At 38.4% G+C, this 21,440-nt stretch overlaps 1 protein-coding gene across 3 annotated transcripts in view; it reads right to left on the bottom strand.

The window, feature by feature from the left end:
* The window catches only part of MND1 (meiotic nuclear divisions 1), an 82,313-nt gene that overhangs the window by 17,675 nt on the left and 43,198 nt on the right, over nucleotides 1-21,440 (bottom strand). For all 3 annotated transcript variants that reach the window (XM_055550013.1, XM_055550012.1, XM_055550014.1), the window contains exons 5-6: nucleotides 6,196-6,270; nucleotides 3,147-3,261 (exon numbers count right to left, since the gene is read on the bottom strand). In XM_055550013.1, coding sequence (XP_055405988.1) covers nucleotides 3,147-3,261; nucleotides 6,196-6,270 — 190 coding nt within the window. The remainder of the gene's footprint in view (nucleotides 1-3,146; nucleotides 3,262-6,195; nucleotides 6,271-21,440) is intronic.

Genomic DNA, 21,440 nt, shown 5'->3' on the forward strand with positions numbered 1-21,440 from the left:
TGAGAACAGACTCTATTCCTGGTCCTCTCGGACTGCCTGGCACTGGTTTCCTCCTGGCCCTCTGCGATCATTCTTTCCTCAGCTTTGGGTAGTCGCCTCATAAGCGTGCACAGAATACCTGAGAGGAGCTCTCTCTAGACACCAGGGCTCTCTGTCTGTGTCACTCTCTGCTCTCCAGTATGCTGTCCTGTGAACTCTATCCTCGCTGGTCTCCCTGACTCTCAGTTTCATCCTGACTCAGGAAGTCTGCAGGGCTCTTCCAAGGTTCTCCTTCCTTGTGCTGCAGCCAGGAAATTCCCTCAAAAAAAATACGTTGGGATAATTGTAAGGCTTACTTTGTCTGTTTCCTTTTTCTAGGAATCACTTTTCTTTGCCATCTAATTTCAAGTATCTTGGAAACCATTATTTCGCATTTTTTTGTTTTTATGTGTGCATGAATTCAGTACATTACTACTTTATCTTGGCTGAAAGTCAAAGTGCCACATTTGAATAAACTTTTGTGAGCTGTTCTGAATTTTAAAAGCAGAGGACTAGGCATTTCTCTATAAAAGTATGAACTAAAGTTAGCCTAAAAATTCTTTCTATAGGTATATAGGCTCTGATAGCTTTTTTTTTTTTCGTTCTGATTGTAGTTCTATAGTTTCTATAGGAAGAAATACTCTACTTCACATCTAAAATATATTTTTGAAATAACGTAATTATCCTAGATATCTACTGTCTAGTTAATATGCAATTTTCTATAATTATATATTTTATAAAAGTAGATGATTTTTTTAATGGAATGAAAAATAGCAAAAAGCCAGGAAAGACTCTTATCCTCTCATTCTATTAAGGTAAAAAATGTACAATGTGAAAATGTCAAAAGTTCATATATGTGTAATAGATTCATGATTATAAATTCTATAGGACCCAAATACAGATTCACCTTATATGGTTGCATAAATAAATACTAAAAGATAATCTAGGTGTGATGTTGATGAAGAGAGATAAAATCTATTAACTTACTGTAAACCAGAAAATTTTTCTTCTCGTTGACTTAGCCCTCCTACCCTGCTTAAAACTCATTCACATTGGCATATTTCCTTGGGTTGAGAAATAAATTACCAAACTGTTAAATTTAAAGGTTAAGATGGAGAGCAGAATTCAGGCAACTAGTACAAAATTACAGTTGCAACTTCTATCTCAACTATGCTAGACTCAACTCAACTCTCCAGAAAATTCATCACCTTTAATATACCTGAAACTTCTCCCTTCAAGTTTTATCACCTTTCTAAGAAGTGATGTACTTGCCAAAATTGCTCCCTGGTTCAGAGGTACAAGGAATGTCAAATCTGAAGTTACATGCTCGAAATAAGTTTTCCCACTTCATGAATTAGTCTGGCACAAAATCCCTACTGATTTTCTGCACTATGAGATCTACTGGCTTAGGATCACCATCAGTGAGGGTCAGAGTGATTCTGAAAGCCTAAGTAAGAGTTTTTAGTCATTCCTGAGTGGACAGATACAATCTAACTGTGGAAAGGTGTGTAAAAACGGGAGGTTGCAAGTGCAGGTGGTACTAGTCACAGTCATCTGCCCAGGGAAAGAGCTGTGGCAATGCAGTGGGACCACACAGTGAGAAGCAGAAGCCGTGGCTGGGGGTGGCTACGAGCTGTGGGTCCCGAGACAGAAAAGAGAATGAGGCAGGTGAGCGAAGAGTTGACACTTCAAGAAAAAAGTCCAAGAATTAGACAAAACTAAAATCAGGAAGGCAGATCCAAGTGAAAGTAATAGGCGAAAGATCATATTTGGTTCCTGAAACAGAATTTTCATGATCAACTGCCAGAGGGAATAGGCAGGCTGATCCTGAAAATAAGCCACCAGAAGTATTACAAATCCGGGTAAGAAAACTGTTCTTAAAAGCGCTCTTTGACGAGACGCCGCTCCGGGCAGGATACACAATACTTGCTGTCCCTTTAACAAGCAGTCTGTGTTTCCCCTTACAGGAGGCCACGGCGAGGCCTCGCTTCCTAGTCGTGAGCGCCTAGCCTGTCTCCTGCTGCTCTGATGTGCCTGTGTACACTGAGGGTCACTTGACATTAGTTAAAACTTTAATACAACAGATTAGAGTGGTTAATTCTGAGGCAGATTTGGTTAGTATCAACAGTTTCTTCTGTAGGAAGATGATACACGAAACGAAACCATGGCAGCATGAAAGAGTCAATGTTATCTCCTCAAATAATTAACAGAAAACGACTGGCAGAGGGTTCTTTCAAAGTCTCCACTTTGCTTTGAAAATCACCCTGGGTAATCAGCTGAATCAGGGCTAATATATATTATCTAGGCTGTGTACTACATATATTTGAATGGCACCTCTTGGAGTTGTGCAAAGTGGAATCAATCTCTAAAATTAATTTAAACTTTAGATTACACTAACTGAACTGCTTAACATTTTTTTAGTTATATATAACACCATCAAACTTAACTGTAATCGAACTGTCCTCAGGTTAATTTAAAAACACTAAATATTTTCAATTTTCTCTCAAAGCCTTCAATCACATTTTTCTAAATGTTTCACTTGATAATTTCCTAAATGAAAAGACAATCTAAGACAGAAAAATATGAAAAAAGTTATGCATATTTTTCTAAACAATTAAGTATAATATCTTTCATTTCCTCAAATATTCAAAATTCTATCTTTACATAAATGTACAAAAAAATATTGAAAATGAAGCTTTGGGGACGCTGGTTTAAAAGTAAGGAAAAACATCACTGGAATATTCAAACGGAAAATCAACACACGGATTAATTTTCTGCAACTTGTAAACTCAAATCTTTTGGTATTCTTTTCCTATAACAGTGTATTTCTTTCTGGATACAAGGTACTTGAGGTCAACTTAGCTCCTTCTCTGACTCCTCAGTTTCCTAAGCTTACCTTATCCTTACCTTTATCCTACCCCACCAGCTCTCCTTATTCTTGAAATGCTCAGTTTTGACTGTTCAGTGCTTTAACATTAAGACTCCTTAATGGAAATATTAATGCAATAGTAATAGCATTAAGGGCTTTATTTTCTCATATACATGGAGAATGGTTACAAGGCAACTAGAAGTATAAAGTATCTTTCATTAGCAAAGTTAAGAACTCTCAGGGAGTAACACAAACTTACGTATTTCTTCCACAACTTGTGGGTCACATTCTCTGTATTTTTCTACTTCAGCCTTTAGCTGTTCCCTTTGGTCTCGAAGTGAAGAAAGCTCTTTTGCTAGCATAGTTCGCTCTTCCTGCATTCAAAATAACGTTATGTCCAATAAGACAAACAAAATGCATGTTATAAGATTATACATTTTACAAACATTTTTATCTTATTTCTCATAACTGATATGAATTGGGCTTTTGACAACATTAATATTAGTATATACACACACATACATATATTCACAGTATAAGAACAAACTCAATTCTCATTTTTCTCTGCAATCTCCAATTATTTTATGTATATGTTAACTGAATGGAAACTCAAAGATGATTGTTATTACATAATAGTTGTCATTTGTCATTACATGACAAATGGTAATTTTTTGGAGAGTTTCTCAAGATTGTGTATACACACACACACACACACACACACACACACACACTATATATATGTATGTAAATTTTATGGCAACATCAGACAGTATAAAGTTTTCCTTAAAAAAAAAAAAGTGTTCTAGATAATTTTCTAGTCTTCAAGAATGATTAACTTTAAAAAATATTTAAAGATATCAGAAACAATAGAACTGTGACCTCCCATCACTTTCCTTTAAAGGTAAACCAAAATAAAACTCTGAAACAAACAATGATCCAATAAACAGTATTTGACATTTCTAGCCACAGTTTTCATTAACAGGTAGAAGTCACAGTGCTGTTGGTATTCAGTTTATGTGTGTGAAAAATAAGCCCAAACCAAAATCAAACACTGGAAAAGGTTATGGTATAGAATTATAGGATAACTGTTACTCGCTCAGTCGTGCCCGACTCTTTGCGACCCCATGTACTATAGCCGACCAGGCTCCTCCGTCCATGAGATTTTCAGGGCAAGGATACTGGAGTGGGTTGCCATTTCCTTCTCCAATTATAGGATAAGTTTGAGGCAAAACCAAATAGAGTTCAAGGTCTCTAATGGGACTCGTTTAAGGTTCCTTGCTAGCTTGTATTTTTGTACTTGTATTTTTCTACTTTTGCCTTCAGTTGCTCTCTTTGGCTCCTTTTCCTAGCATCGATGCAACAGAATGCATGTATAGAGCTATGATGTAGCAGAGTCCAACAGAACTCTGCAATAATAGAAATGTTCTAGATCTGTGTTCTCCAGTGCAGGAAACATTAACCACATGGGGCTACTAAGTACATGAAATGTGACTCTTATTACTGAGAAACCAAATTTAATTGTATTTAATTTTAACTGTTTAGCTGTTCAAAAGTAAACAGCTATATATGATTAAGGTAGGCCATATTAGCACAGTTCAGGAGTGATTTAAAATAACCACAAAATATGATGATCATTATTTGCTATCAATGCCCAAATCATACATAATCCTCAATGAAAAACGAGAGGAGAAAAAGCCAAGGAAGCCAGGTGAAGCCGAGTGCTGAGTGTCTGTGTGCATACAGGGACAGCTCTTGGATATCCTGAACTGGGAGCCATCCCAGACTAGTTATTACCAACAAGACCTTTGCCACATTACTTAACCTTTCTGTGCTCTCAGTTCCTCAAATGTAAAAATGAAGACGGTAATAGAGGCCACCTCCTTGGACTATTGGCAAAATTCAATACAGAAAATGCCTTTGGAACAGTACCTGCCTGGCTCACAGTAAGCAGAATACATATGACCGCGATGTCTTCCTCACTGTCACTGTCAGCAGCAGCAGCACCACCAGGAATACTATCTAATAGGTAGAAAAGGCTTTCAGCTATTTCTGAAAACTCCTGACTAGCGAACTCCGGATGAACATAAGAGTTCATCTTTCTCAGGAGTCACTCTGAACTCTCATTACTATAATCTGATAGCTGTAGGCACCAACTAGGTTTGCTAGTGCTTTTTTCCCCTAGTTTCAGTGGTTAAAGTGGACTGGGTAATCTTCAGCAGACTGACTATTATGGGGCATGAATATGTCACCATTAGTTGAAGGTGCTTCTATAGGTTATTGCCAAATCAAAGGAAAAAAACCACGACTGAATTTTAAAAAGTGGCACTTGTTACCAAATGAAGAAATACAAGTTTCAGGTTGTGCCCAGAACTCACCTTCCCTTAAATATTCTTTAGCAATTACCATTCTCCAATTCCTATCCGTGGCCGTGCTGACTACTCACATGAAAGAATATATGTAAACTAACTCTGAAAAGCATAAAGCAGTGTAAGTCTGTGATGTATCTTCTGTACAATGTCACAAGTTTTTGAGTCTCTTCACAACAAGTGGTACAGAGGCTGCTATGAAGGGCTTAGAGGTTCATGTTGATCTTCAACATTGTTTCAAGTCATAAGTTCAAACTTGAGATAATGATAAAACTAAAAAGTAAAGTGATTTTTAAAAACCCCTAATACTTTATTTTTTTTAATTTAAATTTATTTAATTAGAGGCTAATTACTTTACAATATTGTATTGGTTTTGCCATACGTCAACATGAAAAAAAACCCTAATATAATACTTTAGAGAACACTGTACTTTAAAAAACAATACAGGTCAATATTCATTTAAATAACTTAAAAATATTACAAGACCACAAAGACCCTATATTGACAGTTTTCAATTGGTTCTGTGCCAAGACTTTTAAAAATCCCAACTCTTAAAAATTTACATAAACATTTATACAGGGCTTACTTTGTGCCAGGCTCTAAGTGCTTTGCAAATATTAGCTAGCTTAATCAAACAATAACTCAATGAAGTAGATTTTATTATTCCCCATTTTACAACTGAGAAAACGGAGGAGAGAGAGTTTAGGAGACAAAAACCCAGGCAGTCTGGCTCCGGGGTTTGTGTTTCTTTGCTACACTGCCGTATACAATACAATAATAATAAATCTAGGTTCACAGTCAGCGGATCAGGTCAAATGTTCACAGCCCTTGCTGGGACTTGCTTCTTTTCTAGTAGGAACAGCATCCTCCTCACAGGAAGCACTATTGCTTCCATTACACTTAGAACCGACATTATTAAAGAACGTACAGATACACACTTACCGTTTCATGTCTGCCAACTTTAGCTTTCTCGATGCTTTTCTGTAGGTTTGCATACTTTTGGTTTCCCTCAGATAACTATAAAATTGAAACAAAGAAAATGGCTTGCTAAGATAAACTGGCTTAACATAAAGTTTATGAATCAAGAAGACAAAATAAGATTTGCCTTCAGCCCAAGTCAGCATAACAAAAAATGTCAAAGACTACTTTGGGAACTGACTTCTCCAACTTGAAGAAAAGCAAGTACCATGAATCACTAGGGCAGACTGAAAAAGTTTAAAATATTTCTTCTTATCCTATACAAAAAAAATGAATACGTTATCAATCTTTTCAGTCTTCATTCATCAGATTCCCTGCCTCCATCACAAACAACCTGAAGTATATTATTTAAAATTTTAATTTGAAAGTTCAAAAAAATCTTGTTTTATATAAATTCTCTCTTCAAATTTCATTTCACTTCAGACTAAAGTCTTTTTGAAACACTCTGTTTCTTATAGACTGGTAGTACTGTGACCTGTTTCACTAATAGAGAGTCAAAAATGAAATTATTCTTAATTATTCTTCTTAAATAAGGTACTTTATGAGGAATTATACACTAAGTTCTGAGACAAGAAAAAATCTATCAGACAAACGTACTGCCAATTTGGGCTTCCCTGGTAGCTCAGTTGGTGAAGAATAGACTGCAATGCAGGAGACCCTGGTTTGATCCCTGGGTCAGGAAGATCCCCTGGAGAAGGGATAGGCTACACACTCCAGTATTCATGGGCTTCCTTGGTGGCTCAGATGGTAAAGAATCCATCTGCAATGCGGGAGACCTGGGTTCAATCCATGGGTTGGGAAGATCCCCGGGACGAAGGTATGGCAACCCACTCCAGTACTCTTGCCTAGAGAATTCCCATTGACAGAGGAGCCTGGCAGGCTATGGTCCATGGAGTCACAAAGAGCTGAACATGACTAAGCACAGCACAGCATTGCCAATATTACACGTTTTAGATATCTTAAAAGTAACCAGTTTAAACATACAAGCTTAGAAAGTAGTAAGTTATATTGAAAATGGATTAAATAACACAAGCATAAAGAGACCTTAGACACAGAATATTCATTAGCATGTGGTTGAGCCCACCCCGAAAGGGATTGGTTAATTTCAGAACATTGCTTCCCGTCTCAATTTTATTAATCTCACCTGGGCCCCAAACTAAATAAATAATCACGGGAAATTCTCTACCACATCTTTTGCTGTAAACTAATTAGAAATCTTAGACTCATTGATTGGGTGAAAGTGCAAGTTGCTTAGTTATGTCTGACTCTTTGCGACCCCCTGGACTCTACAGTCCATGGAATTCTCTAGGCCAGAATACTGAAGTGGGTAGCCTTTCCCTTCTCCAGGGGATCTTCCCAACCCAGGGATTGAACTCTGGTCTCCCACACTGCAGGCCGATTCTTTACCAGCTGAGCCACAAGGGAAGCCCCTTGGGTAAGGGCTTTCTTAAAATATATTCTACTCTTCATTCACTCTTAAGTTAGAAACATTTGGAAAATAATTAACAAATGGATGAGTAATTTCTTTTGGCTGATTGTAAAAAAACTGATCTTTCACAATATGACTTCGTTATATGTAGAGAGGATGAATTATACTTAGATACCCTTTTTTGCTTAAAAATCACAAACAGTATCTTCAAAAAGTTGGTAGATTTACCCTGACTTTAAGAAATCTTCCACTTCTCAATATGTACAAAGGCAATATTGTTAGTATTCATTTGGCTGTCTAGTCCCTGATTCTAATCCATAGCACGAGCAAGATCCATCTGTGATGACAAGAGGACATCACCACCAAATCAGTTATACCTCTTCTAGAGAGAGTCATTATCTTCCTAAGTTGAAATACAAAAATCTGCTGTAGAGTTAAGAGCCAAAATAAGCTTTAAAGCCCTAAATTTAGCAAGACCTTGTTCTTTAAAACAAGAGTTCTCATTTATAAAATAACACCATGTTTAAAATGTTAATATTCCACCCTGAAGGACCCACCTGAAATAATTTAATAAATGCATGTAATATATACATTTAGGAGTATTTTCCAATGAAAAAATACATGTAGGTATTAGCACATTTTTATATTACAAATGTTTAAAAACTAACCAGATAGGTAGATGTTACTCCCTAAATGAAGAACTATGTAAAAATAAGCCAATAATTAATGGACATATTAATATATGTTGATTAATTATATTCATTGTAATTAATGAATTATATATGTTCATTAATTAATTATATTAATGAAATGTCTCCCAGATATTGTATGTCTGCTTGTAATTATTTACAACTTAAAAGCTTTTGAAAGAGAGCTAATTCAGGAATTTCTTAACTCTGAAAATAATCTTACGTATTTTAGATGTGATTTCATGATTTGTCACTTTAACTATCTCTGTTAAATGATGGTATCAAATGAGAAGCTTCTGCTAATTATCCTAAGCACTGAAACAGTTTGGTTCAACTTAGCAGGGAAGGAAACTTGGCTCTATGTTTATTTCCTAAAATCTCAATTGCTCGAAACAATGAAAGCAACTTCTGTGCGGCAGCCCATGCTATCCATTTCTCATCTACACACCTCTTAGAAGCAATATTGCCATAGTTCCTAACACATACCTCAGAATTAAACCAAATCTAGGCCTTCAGTGATTAAGAGCCGAGATTTCAGCCACTGCAGATATTATCTAAACCAGTGGTCCTAAACATGAGCGCACATGAGGGTCACCCGAAGGACGTGTTAAAGCCCAGGCTGCTGGGCGCCCCCTCTCGCTTTGAACAGAAGAGGTCTAGGGCAGAGCCTAACAATGTGCATTTCTAACATGCTCCCAGGCGATGGATGCTGACGCTTCTGATTAGGGGCATCACACTTTTGAGAACTACTAACTACTATAGAAATCTGTTTTTTTTTGCAGTAACAAACCCAACTAAAATACACAAGATATTAATATATGGGAGAATATTACCTAGTTCAAAGGCAACAATGAATTAATGCTAAGCACTATAGTCTAAACCAGAAACAAAATATCTCAGTATTTGTCACTGAGAGAAACACAAAAGTCCACATTCACAAAATTAGAAAAAGAAGTGCTATTCCATAATGAGAAAAAATATTCACCATAGGACTCCTTTAAAGAGCAAACTCGCTTGACATATTTCTGTAAAATAAAACAAGAACCAACTACATACTATAACAACCTACTTCCAACTTTCACTAAAGCAAATAACTTCTAAAACCGAAGTAACTCAGAAAAAAACAGCAGCAGCAGCAACAACAAAAATGGCTTATAATTAGTAAGAACAGGATTTCATCTTTAGACTTGAGGAAGGATCTGACAATGCTTCTGTTTAACGCATTCCAGTCCACCTATACAGACTCTGAGGCTTCAGAGACATAATGCCAATGTTTTCTAAAGGGCTAATTCACTGCCTGGAGGAACAGAAAGATTGATTCAAGCTGGCTGCATTGGAATTCTGATTTGCTCCTTTTTAGAAATAAAATTTCAAAGCTTTTGAAAGAAATACAGAAGTCCTCATAGGTGGGAAAGAATGTCAAGGAAAGGAGGTTGGGGAAAAAAGGTAACAGTAAAAGAAACCAGGTAAGTCTACTGCTTTATCAAAACTCATGCACAATACGGTATGGAAAAAAGAGGTTCTATGTCTTGTTTCTCCTCAAAAAAAAAAAAAAAAAAAAAAGAGCACCAGTATAATTTAAGATTTTATATATTTAAAAAGTCTCAGTATATCTGGGGCTCCTCAGGTGGCGTCGGTGGTAAAGAACCCGCCTGCCAATGCAGGAGATATGAGAGACTCAGGTTCAATCCCTGGGTCGGAGAGATACCCTGGAGGAGGGCATGGCAACCCACTCCAGTATTCTTGGCTGGAGAATCCGAGAAGCCTTGCAGGCTACAGTAAATAGAGTTGCAGAGTCAGATACGACTGAAGCGACTTAGCACACACACATATGGTGTATCTACAATTTTAAAATTAAGATGATATTCCATTTAGGAATCAATCATAACAAAATAATGAGTACTATAAAAATGAATTTATATATAAAGAAGGGGGTTATGTAATTGTCTTAACAATAGAGAAATGTTAAGCTGCTATTTCATGGTACTGATGTGTCACAATTATGTAGCCAAAGTAAACATTTTAGAAGAACTTTTAATGACACCAATATAGAGTTTTTAAAAAGCTGGAAACACTAATACAATTATGTAAAGTTTAAAAATAAAATAAAATTAATTACAAAAAAAAAAGCTGGAAACAAAACTGTCAATACATTTGAGAGACTGTGTGCTGCGCTTAGTCGCTCAGTCATGTCGGACTCTGTGACCCCATGGACTCGCCTGCCAGGCACCTCTGTCCTTGGGGATTCTCCAGCTAAGAATACTGGAGTGAGTTGCCATGATCTTCCCAACCCAGGTCTCCCACATTGCAGGCAGATTCTTTACTGTTTGAGACACCAGGGAAGCCCTTTCAGAGACTATGTATGATCAAAAAACCAACCCCCCAGAATAAAAACCTGAAAGAAAATGCACAAAACTTGAAAATGTTATCTTTGTACCGTGAAACATAAAATTTTCTATATTGTGATCATATTTAACTATTATTTTAGAAATCCTTTTCCTGGGTAAGGGGGTAGGAGAAGAAAGGAATAGGTGAGGGAGATTAAGAGGTACAAACTTCCAGTTGCAAAATAAATGACTCATGGGTATGAAATGTACACTGTGTGGAATGCAGTCAGTCACTGTACTATCTCTGTAAGGTGACATATCCTGACTATACTTACCATGGTGATCAGTTTGAAATGTACAGAAATATAGAATCACAATGGGTGTAACAGGAACCAACAAAGTATCAGTTCAGTTCAGTCGCTCAGTCGTGTCCAACTCTTTGCGACCCCATGAATCGCAGCACGCCAGGCCTCCCTGTCCATCACCAACTCCCGGAGTTCATTCAGACTCACGTCCATCGAGGCAGTGATGCCATCCAGCCATCTCATCCTCTGTCATCCCCTTCTCCTCCTGCCCCCAATCCCTCCCAGCATCAGAATCTTTTCCAATGAGTCAACTCTTCGCATCAGGTGGCCAAAGTACTGGAGTTTCAGCTTTAGCATCATTCCTTCCCAAGAAATCCCAGGGCTGATCTCCTTCAGAATGGACTGGTTGGATCTCCTTGCAGTCCAAGGGACCCTCAAGAGTCTTCTCCAACATCACAGTTCAAAAGCATCAATTCTTCGGCACTCAGCCTTCTTCACAGTCCAACTCTCACATCCATACATGACCACAGGAAAAACCATAGTCTTGACTAGATGGACCTTTGTTGGCCAAGTAATGTCTCTGCTTTTGAATATGCTATCTAGGTTGGTCATAACTTTCCTTCTAAGGAGTAAGCGTCTTTTAATTTCATGTCTGCAGTCACCATCTGCAGTGATTCTGGAGCCCCCCCAGAAAAAGTCTGACACTGTTTCCACTGTTTCCCCATCTATTTCCCATGAAGTGATGGGACCGGATGCCATGATCTTAGTTTTCTGAATGTTGAGCTTTAAGCCAACTTTTTCACTTTCCACGTTCACTTTCATCAAGAGGCTTTTTTCCTTTTCACTTTCTGCCATAAGGGTGGTGTCATCTGCATATCTGAGGTTATTGATATTTCTCCCGGCAATCTTGATTCCAGCTTGTGTTTCTTCCAGTGCAGCATTTCTCAACAAAGTATAGTGACTCATAGAAAAAGATCAAATTTGTGGTTACCAGAGATGGGGGTATGTGGGGGGAATTGGTTGAGGGCAGTCAAAAGTATGCACTTTTAAAAAAATTCATTCATTTATTTTAATTGGAGACTAATTACTTTACAATATTGTGGTGGTTTTTGCCTTACATCTACATGAATCAGCCACGGGTGCACGTGTCTCCCCATCCTGAACCCTCCAGTCTGTTCCCTACGTCTGAAAAGATACACACTTCTAGTTATTACTCATACCAGGGATATAATGCACAACATGATAAATACAATTAGCACTGTGTATGTTATATATGAAAGTTAAGACAGTAAATCCTAGGAATTCTCATCCAAAAAAAATTTTTTTCTATTTCTTTGGTATCTATAGGAGACAATGAATATTCACTAAATTTATTGTGGTAATCACTGCATGATGTATGTTAATCAAATCATTATGCTGTATACTTTAAATTTATATAGTTATGCCAACCATATCTCAATAAAACTAGAAGAAAAATTACTTTCCTATTACAAGCAACATATGAATATATTTTCAAGATATTAAAATGAGTTTTTTTTAAAAAAGACTCAAACATTGTAGTACTCAACGAAGTCAATAGGCTGCTTCTTACAAAACTTTAATCATATGATCCAGCAACAGCATTCCTTGAGATTTACCCAAGAATTTCATTCCTTTTAAAGACTAAATATTCCACTTTTGTACATACCACATTTTGTTTATCGATTCACCTGGTGATTAACCTTTGGGTTGTTTCCACCTTTTCACTACTGTGAATAACACTGCTCTGAACACTGTTACACCCGAGACCTCTTCCTGTTTTTAGTTCTTTGGGGGTATACACTTTGAAGTGGAACTGCTGGGTCATATGGTAATTCTGTTTAACTTTCTGGGGAAACACCATACTGTTTTCCATGACGACTTCACCATTTTACATTCCCATCAGCAATGCACAAGGTTCAATTTCTCCAACACTTACCATTTTTTCTTTTTCATCACGGCTATCCTAATGGGTGTGACATGAATGCTGAACGTTTGTTCATTTTCGTCCTTCACCAACTGTATAAAACAAGTTTACTCTCTGTGGGTTTCCCCAAAATGGATACTGGCAATAGCTTAAAAGAATGATAATCTGATGGCTGAAAAATGACATTCCATTATTGTTTAAATTTTTATGTCTTTGATTTTCAAGATTTAGCATCTCTTCATATGTCTAGTCAGAGAAGGCAATGGCACCCCACTCCAGTACTCTTGCCTGGAAAACCCCATGGATGGAGGAGCCTGGTAGGCTGTAATCCATGGGGTCGCTAAGAGTCGGACACAACTGAGCGACTTCCTTTTCACTTTTCACTTTCATGCATTGGAGAAGGAAATGGCAACCCACTCCAGTGTTCTTGCCTGGAGAATCCCAAGGACGGGGGAGCCTGGTGGGCTTCCGTCTCTGGGGTCACACAGAGTCGGACACGACTGAAGCGACTTAGCAGCATATGCCTAGTGATTATGTAAATATATTTCTTCACTGACTTCGTTAATAATGTCCTACGACCATTATTTCATTGCATCGTTTACCCTTTTCTCATGTATTTTTAGGGACTGTCTATATGTAGAAGATGGTAATTACTTGGTTAGAAATGCTTAACTTTTAATGTTATGTTCCAATATGCAAATTTTAATTATCTGTGCAAATGCATCAACTTTTTGGCTTTTAGATTCTGCGTCTTGCTTTGAAAAGCCTCTCAAACTAATACTATACAAATACTTTCCTCCTATTATTATATTCTTTTGATCTTTCACTCTTTAAAAGGCCTCTGGTTTATTCTGGAAAAGGGCTGGGGTAGGGCTCTAACTTTAATTCATTTCAATGGATACCCAATTATCCCTACACCTTACTGAACAGTCTGGCCTTTTCCCTCAGAATTGATAAAGATGTATTGCATCTTTATCATCAAGTAGACAGGTATAAAAAAGCCTGCTTATAGCTTCTTTGTATGGCTATACTTCTCTGTCTATTCTTACACAGTAAGAAGTTTTAAAAAATATTTATTTGCCTGTGTCGAGGTTTAGTCGCGGCACGCGAGATCTTTTGTTACAGGCTCTCCAGTTGTGATGCAAGGACTCCAAAGCTGCAGCATGCACAGGCTTGGTTTCTCCACGGCTTGTGGGATCTTAGTTTCCTGCCCAGGGATGGGACCCTCATCGCCCACTGTGAGATGGACTCTTAACCACTGGACCACCAGGGAAGTCTTGCAAGTTTTAGTTACTATAGTATTATATACTGACATCTGATAGGGAAAATCCTACCCCATTGTTCTTCCCTTCTAAAATACTTTCTTGGTCCTTCTTCTTAATATTTACTTACATATTTATTTGGCTGTGCCAGGTCTTGGCTGCGGCACACAGGATTCTAGTCTTCATTGCGGCATAAGGGATCTTTTCAGTTGTACAAACTCTCAGTTGTGCATGTGGGCTATAGTTCTCTGAGCAGGGAGTGAACCGGGCCCCCAGTATTGGGAGCGTGGAGCCCAAGCCACTGGACCACCAGGGGACTCCCTCTCAGTCCTTCTTGCAGTTTCTTTACTATATGAATATGAGAATTAGCCACAAAAATCTAGTAGGATTCTGGCTACTGTAACATATAAATGATATATAATAAATTGACATTTTTATAGCTGAGTTTAGTCGTTCATGAATATGCTGCTCCTTTAGTCAAGAGTTCTTTCCTGTCCTTCAGTAGAGTTCTGCAATCTTCTTCACGACTGTCTTGCCCATTTCTGGCTAGGGTTTAATACTGGTTTTGGTGCTGAGGGACAGGCAATTACCCCAGGCCTAAGCCTACCATTGTAAGGAATGTTCTTTGCCACCGTGGTTGATTTCAAGTGTTAAATTTGGATAAGATCAGAGTCTTGTTCAATGATTGTGGGGAACAATTTTCTCCTGCCCTCTGGATTGTAATCCGCTAGCTACAAGGAAGCAAACGGTCCACATCACTGCTGGCAGCCCTCTTGTAACCATGAAGAAAGCCAGTGCGAGGAAAAAGGCATTATACAAGAGGCCAAACCAAGAGAAACAGAGTCAGACTCCAGGTAAGTACGTTTACGTATGTTCTACCTTTGAAATATTTTAATTTAAATGAGACATAGCATCAAAAGTGCCATTACTGCTCATACCAAGTCAACCCGGGATTCCTACCTTCACTACAGTACACATTTTAACTATTACAGTAGATAGTGCTTTAGCAATAGCCTGTTTCATATAGTGCTGGCCAGCTATGAGAGCTGTGCAATATTCTGGAAGACACCAAACATCACCATTCTTCTTCCTCTGTGCTGGGAATACATGCTGGGAATATGAGTGGAATAAAGCAATGCATGCCAGGAAGGCTCCTCAGTCAATACGCATTTATGAAGTGCTCACTGTGCGTATGCTCACAGTACTATTGGCTCAAGCCTTCCCCCTGAATACAGTGACAAATGAGGAGGAGCACTGCACGTTGAATATTTTTGAAATATTTTCTTTATGCTACAAGACAATTCTCATTAAAAGGTAACACTCTCTGAAGCTAGTAAAAATACAGCAGATTAATACTCCACTTAACCAAGAGATCAAACTTCCAGCAGTGCAACCCTGTGGAACACACTTCAGAACCTGAGAAAAGTATAGCAGGAATCTTAAATAATGGACACAGAAAAAACATGGGAATACCATCAGGAAAGCAACATAAAGGGAAAGTGAAGCCACTCAGTAAGTACACGCTTGAGAAGAACTCTGACACTCAAACGTGACACCTGGTGAAGATGAGATCACGGTAAACATCACAGTGTAAAAAAACAAACTGGGAGCAGTGCACAGCAAACGGGATTAGCATTCCTTCAAGGAGAAATATCAGGAATCTGTTCAGTCAGTCAGAGGACTAAAGAAATTACAAGGAAAAAAAGGTAAGATGACTTGAAAACTACTGCAAATGAACTATTTTTAAATTCTAGAGCCTTTGTGTGGATCACAATAAACTGTGGAAAATTCTGAAAGAGATGGGAATACCAGACCACCTGACCTGACTCTTGAGAAACCTCTATGCAGGTCAGGAAGCAACAGTTAGAACTGGACATGGAACAAGAGACTATTTCCAAATAGGAAAAGGAGTACGTCAAGGCTGTATATTGTCACCCCGCTTATTTAACTTATATGCAGAGTACATCATGAGAAACTCTGGACTGGAAGAAACACAAGCTGGAATCAAGATTGTCAGGAGAAAAATCAATTACCTCAGATATGCAGATAACACCACCCTTATGGCAGAAAGTGAAGAAGAACTAAAAAGCCTCTTGATGAAAGTGAAAGAGGAGAGTGAAAAAGTTGGCTTAAAGCTCAACATTCAGAAAACGAAGATCATGGCATCCGGTCCCATCACTTCATGGCAAAAAGATGGGGAAACAGTGCAAACAGTGGCAGACTTTATTTTGGGGGGCTCCAAAATCACTGCAGATGGTGACTGCGGCCATGAAATTAAAAGACGCTTACTCCTTGGAAGGAAAGTTATGACCAACCTAGATAGCATATTCAAAAGCAGAGACACTACTTTGCCAACAAAGGTCCGTCTAGTCAAGGCTATGGTTTTTCTTGTGGTCATGTATGGATGTGAGAGTTGGATTGTGAAGAAGGCTGAGCGCCGAAGAATTGATGCTTTTGAACTGTGGTATTGGAGAAGACTCTTGAGAGTCCCTTGGACTGCAAGGAGATCCAACCAGTCCATTCTGAAGGAGATCAGCCCTGGGATTTCTTGGGAAGGAATGATGCTAAAGCTGAAACTCCAGTACTTTGGCCACCTCATGCGAAGAGTTGATTCATTGGAAAAGATTCTGATGCTGGGAGGGATTGGGGGCAGGAGGAGAAGGGGACGACAGAGGATGAGATGGCTGGATGGCATCACTGACTCGATGGACGTGAGTCTGAGTGAACTCTGGGAGTTGGTGACGGACAGGGAGGCCTGGCGTGCTGCGATTCATGGGGTCGCAAAGAGTCGGACACGAATGAGCGACTGAACTGAACTGAGGAAGCAATAAAAATATAAAGAAGTAGTTAAGAGAAACAGATGATAAGGAGGTCCAACGAAGCCTTAAGTCATGAGAGTTAAGTCAGAAATTGTGACTACAGTCAAAGCCTTATACAGAATCCAATTGGAAGTCAGTCAGATATTTTGAAATCCAAAGACATGCAAAATCCAACTGATACTGAGAGGGAAATTAGATACAGTTATGGAGGATTATAGACTCTTTAAACATGAGAACTGGGCTCTAATATGACAAACACAGAACTGAGGGCTAAGTATGAGGGCTACTAATTGTCTACCAACTCCCATTATTTATTAGTAATAGGACCTCAGACAATCGTGAAAATAAATAAGGAATTATTGTCTGTCAGTGCCATCAGCAAGAATATGTCCTAGATAGAGAGTCTCTGTTAAGAAATCCATCTTAAGGCTTCCCTGGTGGCTCAGTAGTGAAGAATCCACCTGCCAATGCAGGAGACACAGGTCTGATCCCTGACCTGAGAGGATCCCACACATCAGGGCAGCTAAGCCCGTGTGCCACAACTGTTAAGCCAGTGCTCTAGAGCTCAGGAGCGGCAACTACTGAGCCCATGCACCCTAGAGCCTGTGCACCGCAACAACAGGAGCCACTGCGTGAGAAGCCGCACCCCACAAGTAAAGGGTAGCCCCCACTCTCTGCAATTAGAGAAAAGCCCACTCAGCAGGGAAAACCCAGCACAACCAAAAATAAACATTTAGATTGGTGCAAAAGTAACTGCCGTTTTGCATTGTTGAAGTTTGCTGTTTGATATTGAAATACATTCTTAAATAAATGTGGTTATGTTATATATCATTTTAATAAGCATTTCTTGCTTTATATTTTTACGCTAATGACTTACTACTTCCTGTTTACTTCATATTTATTTTAGACTAGAGAAATGATGTTAAGGCAAAAGGCAAATTTGAGTGATTTTCTTATCGCATTTTCTTATTGTAGTTCAAGAAGTTTTGCAGAGGAGACGAGAGCCTTGAAGACGAGAAGCACGGTGGCCGGCCACTGGAAGCTGACAATGACCAACTGAGAGGATCATCAAAGCTGACCCTCCTACAAGTACATAAGAAGTCACCGAAGAAGTCAGCGTCAACCATTCTATGGTCGTTTGGCATTTGAAGCAAATTGGAAAGGTGAGAAAGTTCAGTAAGTGGGTGCCTCATGAACTGACTGCAAATCAAAAAAATCATTGTTTAGAAGTGTCTTCTCTTATGCTATGCAACAACAACGAACCATTTCTCAATTGGATTGTGACATGCGATGAAAAAAGATTTTACACGACAACCACTGACAACCAGCTTGAAGCTCCAAAGCACTTTCCAGAGCCAAACTTGCACCAAAAAAAGGTCATGGCCACTGTTTGGTGGTCTGCTACCTGTCTGATCCACTATCGCTTTCTGAATCCCAGCAAAACCATTACATCTGAGAAGTATGCTCAGCAAATTGATGAGGATGTATCAAAAACCACAACGCCTGCAGCCAGCACTGGTCAACAGAAAGCGCGAACTCTTCTCTAAAACAACGCCCGATCACACGTCATACAGCCAATGCTTCAAAAACCGAATGAATTTGGCTATGAAGTTTTGCCTCACCTGGCACATTTACCTGACCTCTCGCCAACTGACTACCACTTCTTAAAGCATCTCAACAACTTTTGCAAGGAAAATGCTTTCACAACCAGCAGGAGGGAGAAAATGCTTCCCAAGAGTTTGTTGAATCCCGAGACACAGATTTTTATGCTACAGGAATAACAAACTTAATCTCATTGGCAAAAATGTACTGATTGTAATGGTTCTTATTTTGATGATTTAAAATTCACGGTCTGGGGACTCCCCTGGTGGTCCAGTGGTTAAGACTCTGAGCTCTCAATGCTGAGGCCCTTGGTTTGATCCCTGGTGGGGGAACTAGATCCCACATGCCACAAAAGACCCTGTGCAGCCAAATAAATAAATAAATAATATTCAAAAAATAAATAAATAAATAAAATTCACGGTCTGAAATTGCAATGACTTTTTCACCAACCTAAATAAATAAATAAAATAAAAAGGATGTTTTAAAAAAAAAATCCATTTGCGAAGAAAACTCAAAATCTACTTGGAAGGCCAACCCTTTAATTATCTGGAATGACAGAACTGTTTAACAAGTAAATTTTTTAAATCAAGGGGAGATTTTAAATTAATTATAAAGATGAGTAGATTTGTAGTATTAATATTTTTGTGTTAAGAAATAACCTATACATATTTTGCACTGCATTTTGCATAACCTGGCTTGATTTAGCCAGTAAAGAATCAGCCTGCAATGCAGGAGACCTGGGTTCGATCTGTGGGTCAGGTCAATCTCCTGGAGAAGGGAATGGAAACCCACTCCACTATTCTTGCCTGGAGAATCTCATAGACAGAGGGGCTGTGCAGGCTACAGTCCATGGGGTTGCAAAGGGTTGGACATGACTGGTCATGCATGGATTTTGCACTATACTCATAGGGTAAAACTACAGATGCAACTTAATTCCTCCCCACAACTGCTAATACTTCAGGGAGTGAAGTGCTTCTTTTGCCACTAAACGAAGAATTGAGAGTCCCATGAATTTTTGATCACTCTTAATCAAGATCTACAATTTTTTTAAGTTGGCAAACAAAGCCTTAATTCAGAAATGAGAATGTCTAACATAACAATCAACACTTCAACTCTTGATTTAAAGCTAAGACTTCTTTTCAGCAACCACAGGCTGCCAGTGGGTTTTACCAGAAAGGGTGCATTGTCCTTCTCTCTCTCCTAGTCTAGAGTTTCTGTCCTCCCTTCAGTCCAGTGACTGCAGTTTCTGCCTCCTGTCCTCCACCTCTACCCAGCCTGGAGAAGGGGAGAGAGAACAGAACAGGTAAAGGGAACTAGAAATACCATATTTAGGTAGCAGTAAGATGCCTCGGTGCTCTTGGGCCTGACATGTCTGCTAGGTCCTTGCGTGGCTGTGCTGCTGGGTTCTTTGCCAGCTTCTCTGCTGGCTTTCCCTATCTGTAACTTCCATGATGCAGGAGACACACTCCAGGGAGACTGGACAACATTCCCCCTTCACCGACCCCCTTCTCTAGCTTGCCTTGCACTCCCTTCCAGCTTGATTTTTGGATTCATTACACACACACACACACACACACACACACACAGTCTCTCTCTCTCTCTCTCTCTCTCCATGGAGGGTATCAATGCCCTCTGGAACAGAATGTAATGTGCCTCCCAATGGGCTCCTGATCTCTCACTTTTGAGAATCGGTTCAAATAGAGTCCATGGGGACACTCATGTATGCAACAAGCTCCAAAATTGCTGGCCCATATTTTTATATATTATAATAACTGACAGAATCTACCAATAGATCTACATAGATGCTAAAATCAGCAAAATTACTTTTACATAAGGAATAACTTATTTTCCTAGTTTTTCAAGAGTATTGGGAAATGATATGCTCACATTTCAGTTCTAACATTTATGAATTCCTCTTGTGAGAATTAAGACTGTCCACTATTCAAATTGCTAATAAAAATGTTACTTAAATACTATTTAAAATGTTTTGATCCAGTAAGTTTTTCAGTGTAAGTAATTTAATTTCATTAGAACCTACCCTTCAAAAATATAACATGTTACCTGCTTAGAAGCACTAAAGTGCTTAAGTTCAAGTTTCTATTAACTTAAATATAATTAACAAATTTAAAGTTTTAAATTTCTTTCTAGGCCAGGTTATAATAAACTTCACATAAAACTTATAAAGCCAAAGAAAAAGTCATAAGGAGACAACACTGTTGAGAAATAGTGAGGAGAACGTAGCTGCCCATAAAGGCTTTTCTCTTCTGAAAAGAAAGATGCTCTTTTCTTTCTATTTCTGCCTTGTATACTGGAAAGATTTAAGAGAACTTGGATTTTAAAGGGCTAAAAAAGCAAATGAAAGCTGCTTCTTCCATAGTCTAAGCAGTTCCAGCAGAATGAAGAGGGCAACCTAACACATTTGGATGGCAGCCTAACTCAAGAGCCGAGAGCAGTCAACCACACTAAGATTTGTGGCAAGTTTAAGTGTTAGAAATTTTTGAAAAAGTAGAAGGTATTTAACTTTAAAAATTATAATAATTAAAAAAAATTTAAATTGAGGTTTGTTTTTTTTTGCATCCAATCTAAATTTTTACCAAAGTTATAGACTAGGAAATTTATGGTTATAATTAAACATAAATACTACGGAACCCAAACAAAGCCCTATATTTGAATCTGATGAAATGCAAGCCTGGAAGTTTGAACCCATGCCCTTTGGTCAAGTAAGAACCATACTTTAAACAAAAAAAGCACCCCACTGATAGAGCTATTTTTGTGAAACTTCCACATACATAAAACAGCCAGAAACATTATAAATGTTGAAATACTAAAAT

The sequence above is a fragment of the Bubalus kerabau genome, chromosome 16 (assembly GCF_029407905.1).
Source record: "Bubalus kerabau isolate K-KA32 ecotype Philippines breed swamp buffalo chromosome 16, PCC_UOA_SB_1v2, whole genome shotgun sequence".
Taxonomy (NCBI): Eukaryota; Metazoa; Chordata; class Mammalia; order Artiodactyla; family Bovidae; genus Bubalus; species Bubalus kerabau.